This window comes from Mesoplodon densirostris, chromosome 1, assembly GCF_025265405.1.
Source record: "Mesoplodon densirostris isolate mMesDen1 chromosome 1, mMesDen1 primary haplotype, whole genome shotgun sequence".
NCBI lineage: Eukaryota > Metazoa > Chordata > Mammalia > Artiodactyla > Ziphiidae > Mesoplodon > Mesoplodon densirostris.
In genome coordinates this window covers 175936268-175957578 of record NC_082661.1, presented here as the reverse complement: position 1 = coordinate 175957578, position 21311 = coordinate 175936268, and the positions used below count along the sequence as shown (strand labels likewise).

General features: G+C 52.0%; 2 protein-coding genes across 4 annotated transcripts; both read left to right on the top strand.

Annotated features, from left to right (window-relative positions):
• Nucleotides 1–3861: 3861 nt before the first annotated feature.
• Nucleotides 3862–5143, top strand: CHCHD1 (coiled-coil-helix-coiled-coil-helix domain containing 1). Its single transcript, XM_060091878.1, has 3 exons — nt 3862–4008; nt 4134–4252; nt 4845–5143. The coding sequence occupies exons 1-3, from the start codon at nt 3885–3887 to the stop codon at nt 4956–4958; spliced, it is 357 nt and encodes a 118-aa protein (XP_059947861.1). The 5' UTR covers nt 3862–3884; the 3' UTR covers nt 4959–5143.
• A 1857-nt stretch (nt 5144–7000) lies between these two features.
• Nucleotides 7001–21276, top strand: ZSWIM8 (zinc finger SWIM-type containing 8). 3 transcript variants are annotated; one of them, XM_060111850.1, is made up of 26 exons: nt 7001–7483; nt 9736–9889; nt 10136–10230; nt 10404–10576; nt 10752–10859; nt 10972–11053; nt 11172–11292; nt 11696–11897; nt 12047–12222; nt 12597–13590; nt 14350–14481; nt 14613–14792; nt 14895–15078; nt 15290–15388; nt 15985–16109; nt 16556–16796; nt 16895–17053; nt 17158–17386; nt 17564–17853; nt 18002–18225; nt 18758–19252; nt 19494–19653; nt 19779–19955; nt 20117–20236; nt 20492–20670; nt 20799–21103. In XM_060111850.1, the coding sequence occupies exons 1-26, from the start codon at nt 7276–7278 to the stop codon at nt 21000–21002; spliced, it is 5511 nt and encodes a 1836-aa protein (XP_059967833.1). In that variant the 5' UTR covers nt 7001–7275; the 3' UTR covers nt 21003–21103. The 3 variants fall into 3 exon arrangements, with proteins under 3 accessions (XP_059967833.1, XP_059967813.1, XP_059967823.1); XM_060111830.1 differs by having other exon boundaries at nt 19494–19677; XM_060111840.1 differs by having other exon boundaries at nt 7188–7483; nt 20560–20670; nt 20799–21276.
• Nucleotides 21277–21311: the final 35 nt, after the last annotated feature.

The following is a 21311-nucleotide window of genomic DNA, read 5'->3' as shown; positions in this document are numbered from 1 at the left end:
CGGACTCCCAACCACTTGCGCCACCAGGGAGGCCCTAAGTGCAGATTTTTATAAGTCCTTGATCTCTTCTGTCTGCCTAATGAACTCTTCTATTATTTTTGTATGCTACAAAAGTCCATTTCCCCCCAAAACTCATGAAAATTATGGCAGAAAAAAACAGCCCAGCAATATAGCTCTAGTAATTCTCTCATATTCTGTGGCACTTTTCACTTTAAGTGGGATAAATATTCCAACTTCATTCACTCTATTACTGTTACAACGCACAACTTTATAGTACTTACTGAGACTACATTTTGATGGAGCCCACCCACCTAAGCTCAAGGGCATGAGAAGCGAAGCAAGACATTTAAGCCATCACAAGTGGCTGGCTAAATAAAAAGTTGTTAGTCAGATTTAGGGAGGTAGCCAGACCCTTCTATTGCTGTGGTTTAAACTTACAGCTTAATGGACAGGGAGACCATTTGCTTTTTCTGGGGCAGTGGAACAAGAAAGAATACCTTGGATCTTAGAACTACCCTGGTTGTAATGTTGCATTAATGAGTTATCACTAGAGAAGTTCCATAGCTTATCAATATGTCTGGTTTAAATTAGTGTGTGTGTACGTATGTATATATACACACATTAATTTACAAACATATATATATATAGTTGTAAAGACTGAAGAGGAAGATGATGCTTATGACTTCAGTACAGACTATGTATAATAGAATCTTGTCCTTCTATAAGGTTTTGTTGGTTTTGAATATTTTGAGCAGACTGCTAAGCTGTTCTGTGTGTGATATACCAGCTTTTTTAAAAAAATAATTTATTTATTTGTTTTTATTTTTTATTTTTATTTTTTTGCGGTACGCGGTCCTCTCACTGGTGTGGCCTCTCCCGTTGCGGAGCACAGGCTCCGGACGCGCAGGCTCAGCAGCCATGGCTCACGGGCCCAGCCGCTCCGCGGCATGTGGGATCTTCTGGGACTGGGGCACAAACCCGTGTCGCCTGCATCGGCAGGCGGACTCTCAACCACTGCGCCATCAGTGAAGCCCATATTTGTTTTTTATTTTTGGCTGTGTTGGGTCTTCATTCTCTAGTTGCAGCGAGCGGGGGCTACTCTTTGTTGCGATGAGCGGGCTTCTCATTGTGGTGGCTTCTTATTGCGGTGGCTTCTCTTGTTGCAGAGCACGGGCTTGGCTTCAGTAGTTGTAGTTGTGGCACGGGGGCTCTAGAGTGCAGGCTTAGTAGTTGTGGTGCACGGGCTTAGCTGCTCCGTGGCATGTGGGATCTTCCCGGGGCCAGGGATCAAACCCATGTCCCCTGCATTGGCAGGCAGATTCTTAACCACTGCGCCACCAGAGAAGCCCACCAGCTTGTTTTTAAATTTAAGAAATCTAGCTCTTTAGAGCTAGATCAAAGCTAACATCAAGTATTTATTTAAAAAAATAATGGCACCTGCTTGGAATGGGGTGAAGATTTACAGAGAATTTACAATTTTTGGCTGACATGAAACTATATAATATACTGCAAAATGGAAATTCTGCAACAGACCTAGCAATAAACATTTATATGTATGGGGTGCTCATGTATTGTATATATATGAGATTCTCCAACAACTAGGGTCCTAAAGATGTGGCCAAGCAAAGCTATAATTTAGGCTGGGTTTCACTGCCAGCGTGGTTCTTTTTTCTTTTCCTTTTTTTTTTTTTTTTTTGGCTGTGCCACGTGGCTTGTGGGACCTCAGTTCCTGGACCGGGGACTGAACCCGGGCCCTTGGTAGTGAAAGCACAGAGTCCCAACCACTGTACCACCAGGGAACTCCCTTTTTTTCATTTTATTTAATTAAAAATGCCCTTCATAACAGCATGGAAAGTTTTCTGTTTGGACTTTTGCAGAAAAGAATAAGAAAGATAGACCTTCGAAAATACTTATGTTAAAATTTGATACAGTAAGGACTCTTACAAAAGAAGCCAAATTCAGGCCTCTGATTTCTAAGCTTGCAATCTATTTAAATGCAGATGCTAGTTTATATAGTGCAAAATACATCATTACCCAAGTGCAAAATAAGGTTAGGACTCAGATTTCATTATGTGTAATGAAAAGGGTAGGTGATGCTTATGCAAGGTGTAGAATCATCCCTACCTCTCCTGTCTAATTACACCAGTTCACACTGGCATTACCTTAGAACTTTTATATACAAAGTAGGCCAGTTTTTTATGAATGTGGCTGGAGACACATGCCTGCTTTGTGGTTAGTGCTTCCCAGACTTTCTCCTTTATTCCTCTTACCATAAAAGTATTCAAAACCAGGTGCTACATTTCCACAAGGGAAAGCAGAACCAGGAATAGCCACATGGCTATCTAACTAAAGGCTCCACTTTCTCTGTGGAGAAAGCAAGCAATGTGGATTTTCTCTGGTTTGGGGCCCAGCCTGCTCTGTATACAGTAGCAGACTTGGGGTTATTGGTGGTAGAAGTTCTGATAGGAATTAGCTTTATTTGTGTTGCTGCAGTGGGGGTGGAGCATGGGGCTGATGCCTTTATTATTCCCGAGTTGCTTCTTCGATTATCACAGGTTTAATTTTGTATAATAAATGGCTTATTTTTAAACTGTCTTCTGCTTGGTTTTATTTCTGGGGTGAAGATGGTAAAGCTGGAGACTTGCAAAAATATTTCAAACATTTGTTCATTTAACAAGTATTTATTGGCACTACTCTAGGCCTTGGGGATACAGCACTGAACACGATAGACAAGGTCCCTTCTCTCATGATGTTTACATTTTAAATGGGTGTTGGGGGGTAAGGCTGTAAACAAACAATAAATGAACAAGATAATCCAGACTATGATAGGTACTCTGAAGAAAATAAAACAGGTTGATGGTGGTTTGGATGGAAGTCAGGGAAGTCCTCTCTGACATGAACTGGGACTCAATAGAAGAAAATGAACCAGTCATGCAGAGATAAATGGGAAGATTCCAAACAACTGTGATAAGTGATTAGCACACACTAAATATTGTTTCTCCATAGTAGTCATCTTATGAACTACAAGCTTGTCCAAGTTATGCTTCCATTACCAGAGACATTTCTTGGAGCTCATGTGTAAATGCCTTGAGAATGAGTGGTTCATCTTTGGACTGAGTTTTGTAAACAGCTAAAAGTCACTTGGCGGGGAGGGGATGGGGCTGGGGGAAAAAAGTAACTTAGAACCAAGTCTAGGCATCATAATTTAAGGGCCAAGTGTATAAATAGGAATGGTACTGCTAAGTATCTTCAGAGGATTGGCGAGAGGATTAAGTAAAACGATGAATGCGAGAAAGTGCTTAAACCTCACCCAATCCAGTGAGATCACTACAAATGAACAAACGATATCTAAGCAGCAGCAGCTGTTAGCGTAAATGAGCCTATTTTTCTTCGCGGCTTCGGAGTGGCTCTAAAGGTAATCAAAACCAACAGTTCTTAAAGGTTTATTAAAATAAAATCATTCCCAACGTAGCATCTTAAACTCTCATATTTTGATTCGCTCCCATTCTCTCTGCCCTTGCCTGTGTCAGTCACCCTCTAATCCAGACTTTACCACCAGAAACTAGAGTCCATTTATCAGGCCTCTTTCCTGGGTGTTCCCGGCCCAGTACTGCCCCAAGACTTCAGAGCCCGGAGCCTACAAGAGTCAGCGTAGATTCACAAAAGAGTCCCAAAGACTCTCCTCCTAACCTGCACACGGGTCTGCACCAGCCGGGATCCGAACCCGGCATCAAGGCGACCCCGCCAAGAAAAGAAAAAGGTGCATGCTGGGGCGGGAGTGGGGGGTGGGGGAGGTGGGGGGTGGGAGAGGTTGTCGTCGAGCTCGTAGGGGTCACGCAGGGTCACGCACGGCGCCGCAGAGCCTGCCGGGAGCTCGGTGAGCAATGGCGACGCCCAGCCTCCGGGGTCGGTTAGCAAGGTTTGGAAACCCGCGGAAGCCCATACTGAAGCCCAACAAACCCCTCATCCTAGCTAACCATGTCGGGGAACGGCGCCGGGAGAAGGGCGGTGAGCAGTCGGAGCCTTGGAGGCCCCAGGGCGGAAGTCGGAGGAGTGCAGAGGGCTGCTGGGTGGGAGGGCCGGAAGGTAAGGGTCTCCTTGTGACTGAGGGTCCCCGCGTTCTGCTCCTCCAGAGGCGACTTGTATCACGGAGATGTCAGTAATGATGGCTTGCTGGAAGCAGAATGAATTCCGCGACGAAGCGTGCAAAAAAGAGATCCAGGACTTCTTCGATTGTGCTTCGAGGGCTGAGGTGACAGCAGGCTCCTGGGGTGCCCTTTTGGGAGGAAAATGGGGGGCATACAGTAATGGTTCTTACTGCCTCTTCCTAGGAGATAAGAAAGTCCTTCTCATTCTAAAAGGGCGAGGAAGTTTTTGGAAGCTACTTGAGTCACGCCAAAGTGGGAAAGGTTACTGTTTTGAAGGCATTGTGATCTTGAGCGATTTGTGTCACTGGTTCTAGCTTTACTTGGTGCAAAATGAGGTTAATATTAATATCCACCTTACAGAATTTTGTGAGTGTCAAGTGAAGAGATGAATGGGAAAACCACTTTGTAAAGTTTAAATTGCTGTTCAAGTAGACATTATTGTCTGAAGTAGAACTAAAGATAGTAAAGGACAGGTTGTTTGGTTTCCAGCCTAGACTTAATTGCCAGCTGGCATGGTAGCTTCAGACCATACAGTCATTCTTGGGTCCCAAGTCCTTTTGATGAAAGGGGACTGGGAAGAATACACAGATCTCCAAGCTGGTTAATACCTTAGTGTGATTTGGGGTGTTGTGAGAACTAGCTTAGGTCAGGGCCAACTTTGGAGCTGTCATTTTAATTTTTGTTCTGTGTTTTCAGGCAGCCCGAAAAGTGAGATCAATCCAGGAGGACCTGGGAGAGTTGGGGAGTTTACCCCCCAAGAAATTGAATAAGTTGTTACATAGGTTTCCTAACAAACCTCATGTCAGCTGAAAATGGAGAAGCATTTTCAATGACTGGACTGTAGCTTCTGAGAACTCTGCAGAGGCATTTTAGAGATATTTGCACTGCCATGCTCTTGTTGAAGAGTAGGAAGCAAAACACTTTCTTTTACCCTTTGGAATCATTATGTGGGTGGAAATTATGCTTTATGTTGAAATAAAATCCTCTGAAGAGAACTTGGCCTTTTGTTGTGTATTAGGTACTCCCAACATAGTTGAACCTTGTGTCCTCCCCTACACTCTGGAAGGTCTTTGCTCCCTAATTTGCACCAGGTGCAGGACAAAAACCTTTGTCTTGTCCTGCATTTGAAGTCCTGTATACCATTTAATGCCCTTGCCTTTGGATTCATTAAGGATGTTGGAGTCTGTCTATATGCAGTTTTTTGCCATCATCTGTAAGTATTTAGCGACTACCTATTTTGTGCATAACCCCTGCAGGGTGCTGCAGGAATAATCAGAAGTTCACAAACTGATGACCCAAAGGTACTGCAGATGAATTTTATTTGGCCCACACAGTTAAAATTTTGTTTTTAAATTAGCTGGCCACATTCAAAAATAGGAAAAATGTCATAAAAAGCCCACTTTTTAGCTTTTCTTAAAAAAATCAAAAGATCTGGCAACCATAGTTTCTTATTCCCACATGGAAATAAAGATTAATCAGGTAGAGCTGACTATCGTTTGTCTCCATTCTCTAGGGATCTGGCCACAGGACTCTCCCAAATGATGAGACTGAGACTTAATTGGCAATTATCTTGTGTATCACCTGTTCACTTCTCATTAAGTTATCTGCCTAGCTGCTGAAGGCATTTACTTTTGTGACCTCCTGATATTAGAACAATTGTATAGCATTTTATGTGTACTCTGCCCTTCCAGGCATAACTGAGTTAACTTTTCTGTGTACTTTACAGCACATACATCCCTTTAAATGTACAAAGGGATCATTGGGGGTTTTAAAGCTCCAGTGGGATAATTATTAAGATAAAGAGGGGGCCGTGCCTCCTTGACCCCCCCACAGTTACCTCTTTCTATAGTCCACATACCCCCATTGGTGGAGCACTGTGTAGTTGCCTAGTTCTGCAAGCTGTTAGGAAGAAGCTCAGTGCTTAGGCATTTTGGACTAGCCTTGGAAGTTCTTAACCTACAGTCAATAGACTCCCAGTAAGAGGTCTGTGAATATGGATGAGAAAAAAATTTTATCTTTAACCACAACTTAAATTGAGCATTTCAATTAGGGCTGTGGGAAACAAACCACAGTATTGTTAGTAATACCTATATGAAATCACAGTATCTCAATATTTAAATTCATCACTAACTTCAATATTATGGTAGTTATTACACTTGCTGCTGGATCTTATTTAATGTATAAATAAAGAAGTACTATGTTACAAATTTGTTTTATTAATATTTTGATAATTGTATTTCAACATAAAAGGTTTCCTTTGTAATTCTTTTATTTTGTTTACTTATAAACAATCTGAGAAGGGGGTCTAGGGGCTTCACCAGGCTGTTAAACGGCCCATGGCACAAAAAAAGGCTAGGAACCCCTGGACTCAAAGGCCCCTCTGACAAACAGTGCAACCATCTCCTGAAATCAAACGCCGCCTTTTCCTGTTGCTTCGCCAATTAAACCCCATTAAAAAGTCTTCTGGAATTCAGGCTTCTGAACTACAATTCCCAGAAGGTGATGCGGCCCCGGGGCCTATCCGGAGTTAGGACAATAACCACCCAATGGTTCCTGTGTTTGTCTCTTGACAGCCTACAACTCCCGACATGCGTGGCGGCTGCTTATTCCTTCGGGACATTATGGACGCCGGGTTATTGCTGGGATCTGTAGTCGTTTCGTATACTTTTGGGGGTTGGCTTCCTCTTACGGTATCTGGGGGTGGGCTCGAGAAAAAAAAGCAGGAAACGTAGCAATTAAACAGGTTCCTTATATCCGCGCGTACCGGCTCGGGTTCCTGGGCGCGCGAGGGCGGAAGTGGTGGTGGCCGGCGCGGCCGGAAGTTCAGATCAGCTGATGGGGGAGGCGGCACCACAGCCGCCAAGAGGCCCCGGCTTCCGAGCGCTTCGTCCGGGCCTTGAATCTCGGAGACTGGCCACGATCCCCGTTCACACCTCGCAGTTGGGCAAGGCCCCGTCCCGTGTCTCTCCCAGGCCTGAGATCCTCGCCCGGCACGGCCGCCCTGAGCGCCCCGGCCACCCCCAGCCCCGGCTCGCCCCTCAGGCCCCGGGCCTCCCCACAGCCCCCGGCCGGCGGCCCAGGCCCCGGATCCGCGGGGGGGGACCCGGCCCCGGGGGGTGCGGGCCCCATGGAGCTGATGTTCGCGGAGTGGGAGGACGGAGAGCGCTTCTCTTTCGAGGATTCGGACCGCTTTGAGGAGGATTCGCTCTGTTCTTTCATCTCCGAGGCCGAGAGCCTCTGCCAGAACTGGCGGGGATGGCGCAAACAGTCAGCGGGGCCCAATTCCCCCACTGGCGGCGGTGGCGGAGGTGGCAGTGGAGGTACCAGAATGCGAGGTGAGGGTGAGCTGGAAGGAGTGGAGCGGGCAGGCCCTGCTCCGGCCTTGCTCGAGAGCTGTCCCTGCTCGGGAGCTGTCCCAAGCTGTCCCTGCTCGGGAGCTGTTCAGGACTCGCTTTTCCGGTCTTCCTGGGGCTGCCTTCTCCACACCTGCGTGTGTGTGTGTGTGTGTGTGTGTGGTGATGGCTGGGAAATTCTGGGTTGAATAGGATTAAAGACAGAAAGTAGATCTTTCTGTCGTTCATTTGCCGTAAGAGATGGGGTAAAGGAGAATTCCCTCTGACTTGGGAGTACTTACCGAGTTCAGCCTAAAGCAGGCCAGAAAATAGAAAAGAATGTGGGTAGGGGGTGGATTGTGAAGAAGTGACCACTTGAGGTGTGTCACCCCATTGCAAAGTGTATTGGGAGCTTCTTGATTCAAGGTGATGATCTCTGATCACCGCTGCACCAAGAAGGGATTCCACCCAGAGCAAAGTGGAGGTTAACTGGCCTACGAGAGGGGATGTCACATAGGTTTAGATCAGAGACTTGGTTCCTGGCCATATTGAACATCTGTCAGAAGCCAAGCCTGGGACCACTGTACTAAAGCCTTAGATTTCCTTCATCTGGGGCCTGGGGAAGAGTGTGGGTACTTGACTCTCGAGTCTCGTGAAACACTCTTCTTGCTTTTCACTTGAGTTTCTTTCATCCTTGGGTCTTTCTGATGAGTGCTGTGAAGAATTTTGCTTTTGTTAAAGAGGATGGAGAAGAGAGTGATAACAGAAGCCCCGCAGACTCAGGACTCACCACATTCTTTCCTTGCCTTCCTCAAGGCACAGTTTGAGCTTCATTGGAAGTGGACTTTTTTCACCAGTTGAGGGGTTTAATTTGTGATTCTATTCTGGACATTCTAAGGTCTTGTTTTCCAAACAGCCCTGGAGAGATTTCCAGCACCCCTTAGGGACAGAGAGAAATTTACATGTGTCACTGTTTAGGAGTGGTAATATTTACCTTCATTTGGAGAGCCAGCATATGCCCTGTACATACACACACATCATAGGTCGTTTCACTATGGGTCTTCTATGGGCTCTCTGCTTCTTTCATATTTGCATGTGTGGGTAGGCTTAGAGCTCCCTCACTTTGAGGGAAGTAACTGAAGATGGTGGTGAAGGTTTTCAGCATATTGGTATCTTTATGAACAGGTTAAAATCTAGGAAAGCATAGCATTCCCCCCCTCCCCCGCCAACCCTACCCTTTTTCAGTTGCTCATTTATAAAATAAGAAGACTGACTTTTTTTTTAGAAAGGTTCCTTTCAGCACCATGATTTTCTATATGTCTTTTGTTGTTGTTTTTTGTTTTTTTTTTGTTTTTGTGGTACGCGGGCCTCTCACTGTTGTGGCCTCTCCCGTTGCGGAGCACAGGCTCCGGACACGCAGGCCAGGGCACAAACCCATGTCCCCTGCATCGGCAGGCGGACTCTCAGCCACCGCGCCACCAGGGAAGCCCCTATATGTCTTTTAATCTGACTAGTAATTTGGTGAGATATGCAGTCTGTTGCGTTTCACTGCTTTTTGATTAAAACAGTGTGGGAAACTTTGAATGGTAGCTCCATCTTACTCCAGGCGAGTCCAGGAGTGGCAGCCAGGTTCCCTTGGGGTAACCTCTCCACCCCCAACCCACACCCCAGGGCATCCACTGTGGGAAGCCAGGTCTCAGGTGTGCCAAAGAAAGTGCAGACTCTTGCTTCTGGAGGTCCCTCTCTTAACTCTTCCGGGCTCTGGCCTATCTTCCCTCCTTAGACGGAGGCATGGAGTCATTTAGAGGGATAGTTTAAAAAAAAAAAAAACGGGATAGTAAAAAAGAAAGGGACAGTAAAAAAAGAAGCAATTAGAGAAGCGAATGCCAGGGGAGATATATACACAATGTAATATGAATCTCAAGTGCTAGGTATATGGGAAATTAGATGCCAAGCCAGGTGAGACTCATTACTTGCTAGGATCCTGGGACACCTGTTTGGCTAGGAGTTTCTGGGATATCCCTGGTATCTTCTAGCAGGCTGTAGGCTAGGGATTGTTTAGCTCCCCTTCCCCAGATGGAGTCTTCAGGGTTAGTGTATCCTGACAGGAGGGTCCGTTGGTTTTTCATCCAGATGTCCTCTTTTCTTCATAGTGAAGGCGGGGGTGGGGGGCGCATCAAGATGTGGCATTGGCATCGGTGCCAAGTAATCATGGCCCTTTTTGTTTCCCCTTACCTCAACCTTTGTCTCCAAAGATGGACTGGTGATCCCACTGGTGGAGCTGTCAGCAAAACAGGTGGCATTTCATATCCCATTTGAAGTGGTGGAGAAAGTTTACCCCCCGGTGCCTGAGCAGCTCCAACTCCGAATTGCTTTTTGGAGCTTCCCTGAGAATGAAGAGGATATTCGGTGAGGCTAAAGGATTGACGGTGGGGAGTGGGGTCCTGATGTTGCACACCGTGCGCTGGGCTTCCCACGGAACAAAGGGCACCATACTTGGGGCTGCGGTAAGGAGGCAGCCGGGGCAGGGAGTGCCTGGGATTTTCCCCAGCACGGTGTGACACTGGGGAGAGTGCCTGGGGCATGGTGGTCTCTGACAGGCTCTGTGGAAGGGTATTTGCTGCATGGTGGCCATGTCTTCTTCTTCACTCCCAGACTGTATTCCTGCCTGGCCAACGGCAGTGCAGATGAGTTCCAGCGAGGGGATCAGCTATTCCGCATGAGGGCTGTGAAGGACCCCCTGCAGATTGGTAAGGGCCCCTCACCAATCGGCACTTCCTGCTCCTCCCACCCCCTGTGTTAAGAATTAAGGAACTAGTGCAAGAAGCTGGAGCGGGTTGTCTGAAGAACTGCAGGGCCAGGGTCAAGGGCAGAGAGCTGTGTCTTGGTGGCTCTCCCTGGCCATACCGATGTTTCTCCCCAGGGTTCCACCTGAGTGCTACAGTGGTGCCACCTCAGATGGTCCCCCCCAAAGGGGCCTACAACGTGGCTGTGATGTTTGACCGCTGCCGGGTCACTTCCTGCAGCTGCACCTGTGGGGCTGGGGCCAAATGGTGCACCCACGTCGTGGCACTCTGTCTCTTCCGCATCCACAACGTGAGGCCCTCCCAATTTATCCTGGCCCTATTCTCCGCTCCACCCCCCCTTCTCTGCTGCATGCCTGGCCACAATGTGAGCCCCCTCTCCTCCCCTACTCTGCCTCTCTGTCCCCAGCTCCGATGTCGGCAAGCCTTTTCCCAGATTGTATCTTTTCTCCCGGTGTTCCCTTCAGGCTTCTGCAGTCTGCCTGCGGGCCCCAGTGTCAGAGTCCCTGTCTCGGCTGCAGAGGGACCAGCTGCAGAAGTTTGCTCAGTACCTCATCAGTGAGCTCCCTCAGCAGGTGAGGGAGGTTGACACACCCTCTCTGACTAGTCCAGGGCTGCACATCGGCCTTCCTGTTAGGCCCAGGCCTCCTTGGGTCACTTCTGCCTTTGTGTCCCTTTCCCCCTCAGATCCTGCCCACAGCCCAGCGTCTCCTGGATGAACTCCTCTCCTCCCAGTCAACAGCCATCAATACAGTATGTGGAGCCCCGGGTGAGTGGTGAGAAAGAAGGGCAGCAGGAAGAAAGCAAGCTTGGGGGTGCAGAGCGCCACTTACTGAAGGCGAATCCAGGCTCCTACCTCTGGGTGACTGACTGCTTGTCACCCCCAGACCCCACAGCAGGGCCCTCTGCCTCCGATCAGAGTACTTGGTATTTGGATGAATCAACACTCACTGACAACATCAAGAAGACACTGCACAAGTTCTGTGGCCCCTCCCCTGTGGTGTTCAGGTAAACAGGATCTCTTCATGCCTGTGTCTGTGGTGGGAGGGGCACATCCCTCGGGCCATGGACAGTTTCTTTGTTTTAGCAATGCCTACCTCCCCCACTCCCCCCCGCCCCGCACCGGTACACTGCCTGGCGCATACAACATGTCACTAGTGAAATCAGTGGGTGATGATAATTTTATGTAGTCACAGAGTGGTCTGTCCCTAGGTAGAGCAGGAGTTACTTTGCTTCCTTTCAGCGATTGGGAAACTGAGGCAGAGGGCGATTAAGAATTTTTGTCTGGGTCATACTTTTCCCCCTGTACTCTGTATTTTGACCCCTTTTGTGTCAAAGTCCTGTTGCTCTTTCACCTGCTTTATTCAGCCCCATCTTAGGGTCATCATTTTCCACTCTGCGACTTTCACAGTGATGTGAACTCCATGTATCTGTCTTCCACGGAGCCTCCGGCCGCTGCTGAATGGGCATGTCTGCTGCGCCCACTGAGGGGCCGCGAGCCAGAGGGAGTCTGGAACTTGCTTAGCATCGTGCGGGAGATGTTCAAGCGGAGGGACAGCAATGCTGCCCCCTTGTTGGAAATCCTCACCGACCAGTGCCTCACCTACGAACAGGTAATCCCGCAGAGCCGGGGAGGCCCGTGCTGGCGCATCCTCTCCCTCCCTTAACCGCACTCCCCTCTTGCTGACAGGGACACTGCGTGGGGCTCCTCTGTCTTCCTCTTAAGTTGTTAGGTTCATCTCAGAGCCCTCTTTGTTTCCAGATAACAGGCTGGTGGTACAGCGTGCGCACCTCAGCCTCACACAGCAGCGCCAGTGGGCACACAGGCCGCAGCAACGGGCAGTCAGAGGTGGCGGCCCACGCGTGCGCTAGCATGTGTGACGAGATGGTCACACTGTGGAGGCTGGCTGTGCTGGACCCTGCGCTCAGCCCCCAGCGGTGAGTCTCCCCCAAGGCTCACCGCCGCCGGGAGATGGGGCCAGCCCTGGACAGACCGAGCCCTCATCTCCCGTACATAGACACACGTACCATTTTTCTAGTCCTAGGGAAGTGGGAGGTGCTGAGCATTAGGCTTTCCAGTGATCTATGAGTCCTTTTCCTGAGAAGCTTTCTTCCATCCCTCCTCTAAATAACCCACTTTCCCAAATCCCTGAGTATTCGAGCGATGTCTATGGGGCTGGCTCAAGAAGCACTTCCTGGGGTCCTTCCCTGTGCCCCGCTTCCGGGGAATACCATCTCCCCGTTTCCTCCCGTCCCTGCTCAGCGCAGTGTAGGCCCCACGAGCCCTCCCGGCCCCTGCTTTGTTCCCACAGGCGCCGGGAGCTGTGTGTGCAGCTGCGCCAGTGGCAGCTGAAGGTGATTGAGAACGTGAAGCGGGGACAGCACAAGAAGACCCTGGAGCGGCTCTTCCCTGGCTTCCGGCCGGCGGTGGAGGCCTGCTACTTCAACTGGGAAGAGGCCTACCCCCTTCCCGGTGTCACCTACAGTGCCACTGACAGGAAGCTGGCCCTGTGCTGGGCCCGAGCCCTGCCCCCTCGGCCAGGTGCCTCCCGATCTGGGGGCCTGGAAGAATCCCGGGAGCGGCCCCGCCCTCTTCCTGCCGAGCCAGCTGTGCGGCCCAAGGAGCCTGGGGCCAAGCGCAAGGGATTGGGTGAGGGGGTCCTCTCGTCGCAGCGGGGTCCCCGCCGCCTCTCGGCCGAGGGGGGAGATAAGGCTCTGCATAAGATGGGTCCAGGTGGGGGCAAAGCCAAAGCATTGGGGGGGGCTGGCAGTGGGGGCAAGGGCTCAGCAGGCAGCGGGAGCAAGCGACGGCTGAGCAGTGAAGACAGCTCCCTGGAGCCGGATCTGGCTGAGATGAGCCTGGATGATAGCAGCCTGGCCCTGGGTGCAGAGGCCAGCACCTTTGGTGGATTCCCGGAGAGCCCACCACCCTGCCCTCACCCTGGTGGCTCCCGAGGCCCTTCTACCTTCCTTCCTGAACCTCCAGATACTTACGAAGAAGATGGTGGCGTGTACTTCTCAGAAGGGCCTGAGCCTTCCACAGCCTCTGCTGGCCCCCCTGGCCTACTGCCCAGGGAGCTCTGTACCCGGGATGACCTCGCTTCCACAGATGAGAGTGGCAATGGGCTCCCTAAAACCAAAGAGGCAGCCCCTGCGGTTGGAGAGGAGGAGGATGACTACCAGGCGTATTATCTGAATGCCCAGGATGGCGCTGGGGGCGAGGAAGAGAAGGCTGAGGGCGGGGCTGGGGAGGAACACGACCTGTTTGCCGGACTGAAGCCACTGGAACAGGAGAGCCGCATGGAGGTGAGGGGGCTTGGAGGGGACTCTGAGGGTGCCTCTTAGCCATAGCTGGGAGAGGGACCACCTGCCTCTGGTTGCGAGTGACAGGACTGTTGTGTGACTGTTAGAATCCTGCAGCAGGCTCCTAACTGGCCTCGCTGCCTGCAGTCCATTCTCTTCTCTCCATGTTGATCTTCCTGGAGTGTATAATTTTGTCACTCTGCTGCTTAAAACTCTTCAGTGGTTTCCCATTACCCTTAGGGTGAAGATGAAGGTCCTTGGCATGACCTATGAGGCTTCACTTGTTCTGAACTTTGCCTGCTTCTCCAGCCTCATCTAGCTACTATGTCAGTTATACTACACTCAGTTGAGCCGTTCCCGTAGCTTGCCATGCTCTCTCTTACATCCATAGTTTTGTACGGATTGGCCTTTCTGTCTGGAATATTCTTCCCTCATCTTACCTGGTTAGCCCCTGTTCCTTCTTCAGCCCTCAGAGATCTTAGAGATCATGTCCTCTAGGAGGTCTTCCCTGAGACTGCCCCTCTGCCCCAAGTCCCACTGAGGTATCCTGCCTATCTGCTCCCCTCTGGACCTTTCCCAGTAGTAGCCAGCTTCACACCTGTTCGTGTGTTTATGTGTCTGTTTCTCTAATGGGCTGTGAGTCTCTGTGGTATACCCAGGACTAGCACAGGGCCCAGTGTATAGCAAGTGCTCATGGGATATTTGCTGCATGAGTGAGTATGGTGTCCTGCAACATGTTTGGTGCCCATGTCCTCTTTCCAGATATTATTTGCCTGTGCTGAGGCCTTGCATGCGCACGGCTATAGCAGTGAGGCCTCCCGCCTCACCGTGGAGCTTGCCCAGGACCTGCTAGCCAACCCACCTGACCTCAAGGTAGAGCCGCCCCCTGCCAAGGTGAGAGAGAGCCCCCCTCCCTCCCCAGTTACCCATAACCCTCTCCCACGCCCCACCCCAGGCTAGAGTCTCCTCCCTCCACCAAGGCGAGTCAGACTCATCTGCCTGCCTCCTTGTGCTTCCCTCTTTAGGGCAAGAAGAACAAGGTGTCTACAAGCCGTCAGACCTGGGTGGCTACCAACACCCTGACCAAGGCGGCCTTCCTGTTAACAGTGCTAAGTGAGCGCCCAGAGCACCACAACCTGGCCTTCCGAGTGGGCATGTTTGCCTTGGAGCTACAGCGGCCCCCAGCTTCCACCAAGGCCTTGGAGGTCAGAAGTTCTGTCTGAACCTTGCACCGCCATCTCCTCAGAGACTCACACCTTGATCTCCATTGGGGTGATTGAGGTCTTAGTTCCTCCCTATGCCCTCAGGTGAAGCTGGCATATCAGGAGTCTGAGGTGGCCACCCTGCTCAAGAAGATTCCTCTGGGTCCGAGTGAGATGAGTACCGTGCGCTGCCGGGCAGAGGAGCTTCGGGAGGGGACACTCTGTGATTATCGGCCTGTTTTGCCTCTCATGTTGGCCAGTTTCATCTTTGATGTTCTCTGTACTCCAGGTATGATGCCTGACACTACAGAAAGTGGGGAACTGGGGCAGGGGTAGCTTTCTCTAAAGAGAAACCAAGAGCCCAAGGCTCTGAATCGCGTGTAAGAAGCATTGGGCAGCTTCATGGAAGGATCTGGAATGATGAGTGTCTTGGGTTTCTTCCCTTTTCATTCTGTCCCATGCTACTTCTGTCTGCTCAACTTACCCCAAATTTTATCCAGTGGTTTCTCCCACGGGTTCCCGGCCCCCAAGTCGCAACTGGAACAACGAGATGCCTGGGGATGAGGAGCTGGGATTTGAAGCAGCAGTTGCTGCCTTGGGTGAGTCTGTCAGTGTCTTGAGCACGTCTGCGAGCTAAGCCTGGTCCAGGCCTTGAAGTGCATGAGACATGAGCCCTCTTCTGAAGGGGCTCTGTGGTAAGGGGAAAGCCAGCATGACGTTTATGTGCCATGACTCATAGTGCCTACGAGACTGAAGAATTGAGGGCAAAAACGTGGGCTATGAATGTTGGGTGTTATAAGGACAGAAAAACAGGACTCTAGGGAAAGGCCTTAGGAAGGGGATAGAGTATGGAATATGGGTTAAAAGATCAGTTAAGTTCTAGGTAGGGGGACAAAACACTGTGAATAAAGACACAGGGGCAATCAAGTCTTCATGAGAGTGGGGAGCCCAACTTCCCTGAAGTGATGGATATGTTGGGGTGATAGAGGAGGCCAAATTATGATTGTCTTAAAAAGCAGACCAGAGCTTAGGCTGGATGTATTAGGCAGTGGGCACCTTCCATAGGGAATGTGGGTTGGACCAGGAGAACTCCTTACTTCACATGCTGGTGGCTGGGGAGCCCTGGCCTGTTTACCCTTGGCTGTCTTGCAAGTTACGGCCACTCACAGCCCCCACGGGCGCCTCTTTCTCACAGGCATGAAGACAACAGTGAGTGAGGCGGAGCATCCCCTGCTGTGTGAAGGCACACGTCGGGAGAAGGGTGACCTGGCCCTAGCACTTATGATCACTTACAAAGACGACCAGGCCAAACTCAAAAAGGTAAGGGATTGAGGTACTGGGATTTCAACAGGCAGAGAGAGCAAATTTTATCGCCTTTCTCAGGGGTTTCTCGTATAATGGAAGGGCTATTCTGCCTACAGGAGATACCAGGGGCATCTTGGGAACACCTCGTAAAGAACGTGAGAGACCCGTGGTTCTTATAGGAATGCTTGGGCTTGGGGTGGAAGAAGAGAAACGGGGCATAAAGTTGTTCATTCATTCATTTATTTCAATATATATTGAATATCAATATACTTAGTCCTGTGGTAAATGTTATAGGGGATACCAAGATATGTAAGCCAGCCCCTGTCTTCCAGCAGGTTCTCCTGTGGTTAGAACTGGGGAAGCCTTCCTGAGGAGGAAGTATTAAGCTGTTTCAAGGAGAAAGAAAAGTAATAGAAGTCAGGAGATAAAGGGCGTCCAGTCACCGCTTCTCTGTCTTTCAGATCTTAGACAAACTGTTGGACCGAGAGAGCCAGACGCATAAACCACAGACACTGAGTTCGTTCTACTCATCTAGCCGCCCGGCCACAGCCAGCCAGAGGTCTCCTTCAAAGCATGGGGGCCCATCTGCTCCAGGGGCCCTGCAACCTCTGACCTCAGGCTCTGCAGGGCCTGCTCAGCCAGGGAGTGTGGCAGGGGCTGGGCCAGGCCCCACTGAGGGCTTCACAGAGAAGAATGTGCCTGGTGAGGTGGGGGCACTGGGCAGGGGGGATGTGTGGTATGGAGCTGTGTTGGTCCCCCCTTTCCCAGGCTCATCCCAATGTCCTGTCTTCCTTACGTAGAGAGTTCCCCACATTCCCCCTGTGAGGGTCTCCCATCTGAGGCAGCTTTGACCCCAAGACCAGAGGGAAAGGTTCCCAGCCGCTTGGCACTTGGCAGCCGTGGAGGCTACAATGGACGGGGCTGGGGCTCACCAGGGCGGCCTAAGAAGAAGCACACAGGTAACAACCCGTGGGATGACATGGAGGGAAGGATATTCCTGAAGGTTGGAGTCTGAATTCTGGAGCTTCTGACTTCTGAGACTGTCTTGTCTTGGGGGGGTTAGGCATGGCCAGCATTGACAGCAGTGCCCCTGAAACGACGTCGGATAGCTCCCCCACCTTAAGCCGGAGGCCACTTCGAGGGGGCTGGGCCCCTACCTCCTGGGGCCGAGGACAGGACAGTGACAGCATTAGCAGCTCTTCCTCAGACTCCCTTGGCTCCTCGTCCTCCAGCGGAAGTCGCCGGGCCAGTGCCAGTGGAGGGGCCCGGGCGAAGACAGTTGAAGTTGGCAGGTCAGTGGGAAGAAACACCCTTGTCTTCTGACCTGGCCCACCCCGAGAGCCACATCCCTAGTGTAATCCAACTCTTGTCTCCGTCAGCATCCTCGCTTACCCTGGTCTTTTCCAACCTACCTGGACACCCACCTCAGAGAAACCCCAATCCCTGTCCCTACCCCATTGCCCCTTCAGGTACAAGGGCCGCCGTCCTGAGAGTCATGCCCCCCATGTGCCCAATCAGCCGTCAGAGGCAGCTGCACACTTCTACTTCGAGCTGGCGAAGACGGTGCTGATCAAGGCGGGGGGCAACAGCAGCACTTCCATTTTCACACATCCGTCCTCCTCGGGGGGCCACCAGGGTCCTCACCGAAACCTGCACCTTTGCGCCTTCGAGATTGGGCTTTATGCCCTTGGCCTGCACAACTTTGTTTCTCCCAACTGGCTCTCACGTACTTATTCTTCCCACGTTTCCTGGATTACAGGTAAATCCAGCATCTTGATTTGGGTATGGGACGGGGATTAACGGATGGTGATAAGTCATATCCTTGTGGAGTTACTGACCTGATAGGAGAGATGCCATTCCCGTCGCCCGTGCTAACCCCACTCTGCTTTTCTCTCCTTTTCCTGAAGGCCAGGCAATGGAGATTGGCAGCGCAGCCCTGACTATACTGGTAGAATGCTGGGATGGGCACCTGACACCCCCTGAGGTTGCATCCCTGGCTGACAGGGCATCACGGGCACGAGACTCCAATATGGTGAGGGCAGCGGCGGAACTAGCCCTAAGCTGCCTGCCTCATGCCCATGCGTTGAACCCCAATGAGATCCAGCGGGCCCTGGTGCAGTGCAAGGAGCAGGTATTTTTACAGGCAATTGCGGACCTGCTTTGGGGCATCTGGGCAGGGAGGTTGGGTCCAGCTCCTTATTCCCATATCCTGGAGTTCACAAACTACCCAGTTGGTCCTCTCATGGTGACACTTGACATAGTAATGTGCTTTCACATCGATTACATCCTTTACCTTACAACTCTGAGAACAGGATGATTCGTATTTCATAGGTAAGGAAATGTGGCCTATAGTCTAGGGACCAAGATGATCACCAGGATGGAGTCCTTAGGGAAGGCCTCGGGGAGATGATGGAACTTGGCTGGGAGGAGCTAAATTAGTTTGGAACTGGGACTGTAACCTGGGTCTTGACTTCTGCTGGTCAACAAGTATTTGTTCACTGTGTGAAGCATTCACTGCTCTGACACTGACTCTGGGCCCTGGCCGTGACCTTAGATGCCTCCCCAGGAACCAGCCAACTCTGAGGGAGACATTGGAATGTCATCTAAAAACTGTCCCCGAGTAAAGCCCTTCCCCCTTAACCTTCTTTGCCTCTCCCTTCCAGGATAACCTGATGTTGGAGAAGGCCTGCATGGCAGTGGAAGAGGCGGCTAAGGGTGGGGGCGTATACCCCGAAGTGTTGTTTGAGGTTGCTCACCAGTGGTTCTGGCTATATGAGCAAACAGCAGGTGGCTCATCCACAGCCCGTGAAGGGGCTACAAGCTGTAGTGTCAGTGGGATCAGGGCAGCTGGGGAGGCTGGGCGGGGGCTGCCTGAGGGCAGGGGGGTCCCAGGGACTGAGCCGGTTACAGTGGCGGCGGCGGCAGCAGCAGCAGTGACAGCAGCCACAGTGGTGCCAGTCATCTCGGTGGGGTCCAGTTTATATCCGGGTCCAGGACTGGGGCATGGTCATTCCCCTGGCCTGCACCCCTACACTGCTCTACAGCCCCACCTGCCCTGCAGCCCTCAATACCTCACCCACCCAGCTCACCCCGCCCACCCCATGCCTCATATGCCCCGGCCTGCCGTCTTCCCTGTGCCCAGCTCTGCATACCCACAGGTGAGTACGCAGTGTTCTGGGAGATTGGGCATGTGGGAGCACACTGGGAGTTCACGGGGGGGTTGGAGTGGGGCACTCTGGGAGGGTAACAGGGCTGTCCAAGAGTCCTGGTGAGGTGGCGGGAGTCGGGGACCCAGCCCAACTAAGATAAGAAATGCAGGATACCCAGCTGTGGGATGAACGGGGAAGAGCTACATCCTAATATAATTTGGAATCTTCCTTTTTTTCTTCCCGCCTCTAGGGTGTGCACCCTGCATTCCTGGGGGCTCAGTACCCTTACTCGGTGACTCCCCCCTCACTTGCCGCCACTGCTGTGTCTTTCCCCGTCCCTTCCATGGCACCCATCACAGTACATCCCTACCACACAGAGCCAGGGCTCCCACTGCCCACCAGTGTGGCCTGTGAGTTGTGGGGACAGGGAACAGGTGAATGGAGGGGAGGCACACCGGGCAGGGGAGTGGGGGAGGGAATCCTCTCTGTCCCTCTGGGCTCTGAGTTCCTCATGTGGCTTTCATCCCACCCTCAGTGAGCAGTGTCCATCCAGCTTCCACGTTTCCGGCCATCCAGGGTGCCTCACTGCCTGCCCTGCCCACACAGCCCAGCCCTCTGGTGAGCGGGGGTTTTCCACCACCCGAGGAGGAGACTCACAGTCAGCCTGTCAACCCGCACAGCCTACATCACCTGCACGCCGCCTACCGTGTCGGTGAGAGGAGGGCCCTTCCTGTGCCCCCACGTGCAGCCAGAGGCTCTTCTGTGACCCCTCCCCACCATGCCTCTTAATTGGTTTACCGTGGGTTCAGGTACCAGGCTGAGGTAGAGGGTGGAGGACGCACCCTCACCATGTGCCCACCCTTTTTCTCCCAGGGATGCTGGCACTGGAGATGCTGGGTCGCCGGGCACACAATGATCACCCCAACAACTTCTCCCGCTCCCCCCCCTACACTGATGATGTCAAATGGTTGCTGGGGCTGGCAGCAAAGCTGGGTAACACCTCCCCTCCCCAGGACCATTGTCCGCCCTCACCTGCTCCCCCCACCTTCCCATCCCAGACCTCCTTCCTAGCTCTTGCTCAGAGTTGAGGCCTTGGTCGGGTATGTGTGCGTGCGCGAGGGGCGGGGGGCTACCTCAGCTCCTGGGGTGGAGGGAGGCTCTCTGCCAGGCCAGAGCTGAGAGATTAAAGTTGGGTCCCTAGGGCAGAGGTGGCCACCCCCGTCTCATGCCCCTCCCCCTGCCCCCCAGGAGTGAACTACGTGCACCAGTTCTGTGTGGGGGCAGCCAAGGGGGTGCTGAGCCCGTTTGTGCTGCAGGAGATCGTCATGGAGACGCTGCAGCGGCTGAGCCCCGCTCATGCCCACAACCACCTGCGTGCCCCGGCCTTCCACCAACTGGTGCAGCGCTGCCAGCAGGCATACATGCAGGTGATAACCCAGGAAGTATGGAGCAGGGTGGAACACCTCCTGGGCAGGCAGGGAACAGATCACCCAGCACGCCAGGACCGAGGGGCCTGGTTCTGTGCTTAGTGGCTTATCCTCCCCACGTCTTCCAGTACATCCACCACCGCTTGATTCACCTGACCCCTGCCGACTACGACGACTTTGTGAACGCGATCCGCAGTGCTCGCAGCGCCTTCTGCCTGACACCCATGGGCATGATGCAGTTCAACGACATCCTGCAGAATCTCAAGCGCAGCAAACAGACCAAGGAGCTGTGGCAGCGGGTCTCACTCGAGATGACCACCTTCTCCCCCTGAGTCTGGCCCCCCCAGGGCCCTGTACAGGGACACAGGCCTGTGGCTATGGGGACCCCTCACAAAGGGGGAATGAATCTTGGCTGGACAGATCATCCCCACTCAGTTCCCTGGTAGCCCAGACTGGCAGCTGTTCTTGGGCTGTAGCTTGGGGCCAAGATGTCTCAGACCCTAGAAGCCTAGGGTTGGGGGAGACAGCCCTGTCTGGGAGGGGGCGTTGGGTGGCCTCTGGTATTTATTTGGCATTTATAAATATATAAAGTTTTTTACTCTCGTCTGCCTGGGCCTTTCCCTTCTTTCCCCCATGTGTGG

Bases quoted from the DNA above. Each gene is read 5' to 3' on its own strand.
- CHCHD1 (XM_060091878.1), top strand. From the start codon at position 3,885: ATGGCGACGCCCAGCCTCCGGGGTCGGTTAGCAAGGTTTGGAAACCCG. The intron at 4,009-4,133 runs GTGAGCAGTCGG...CTGCTCCTCCAG, and splicing joins ACGGCGCCGGGAGAAGGGCG to AGGCGACTTGTATCACGGAG. The intron at 4,253-4,844 runs GTGACAGCAGGC...CTGTGTTTTCAG, and splicing joins ATTGTGCTTCGAGGGCTGAG to GCAGCCCGAAAAGTGAGATC.
- ZSWIM8 (XM_060111840.1), top strand. From the start codon at position 7,276: ATGGAGCTGATGTTCGCGGAGTGGGAGGACGGAGAGCGCTTCTCTTTC. The intron at 7,484-9,735 runs GTGAGGGTGAGC...TTGTCTCCAAAG, and splicing joins TGGAGGTACCAGAATGCGAG to ATGGACTGGTGATCCCACTG. The intron at 13,591-14,349 runs GTGAGGGGGCTT...TCCTCTTTCCAG, and splicing joins AACAGGAGAGCCGCATGGAG to ATATTATTTGCCTGTGCTGA.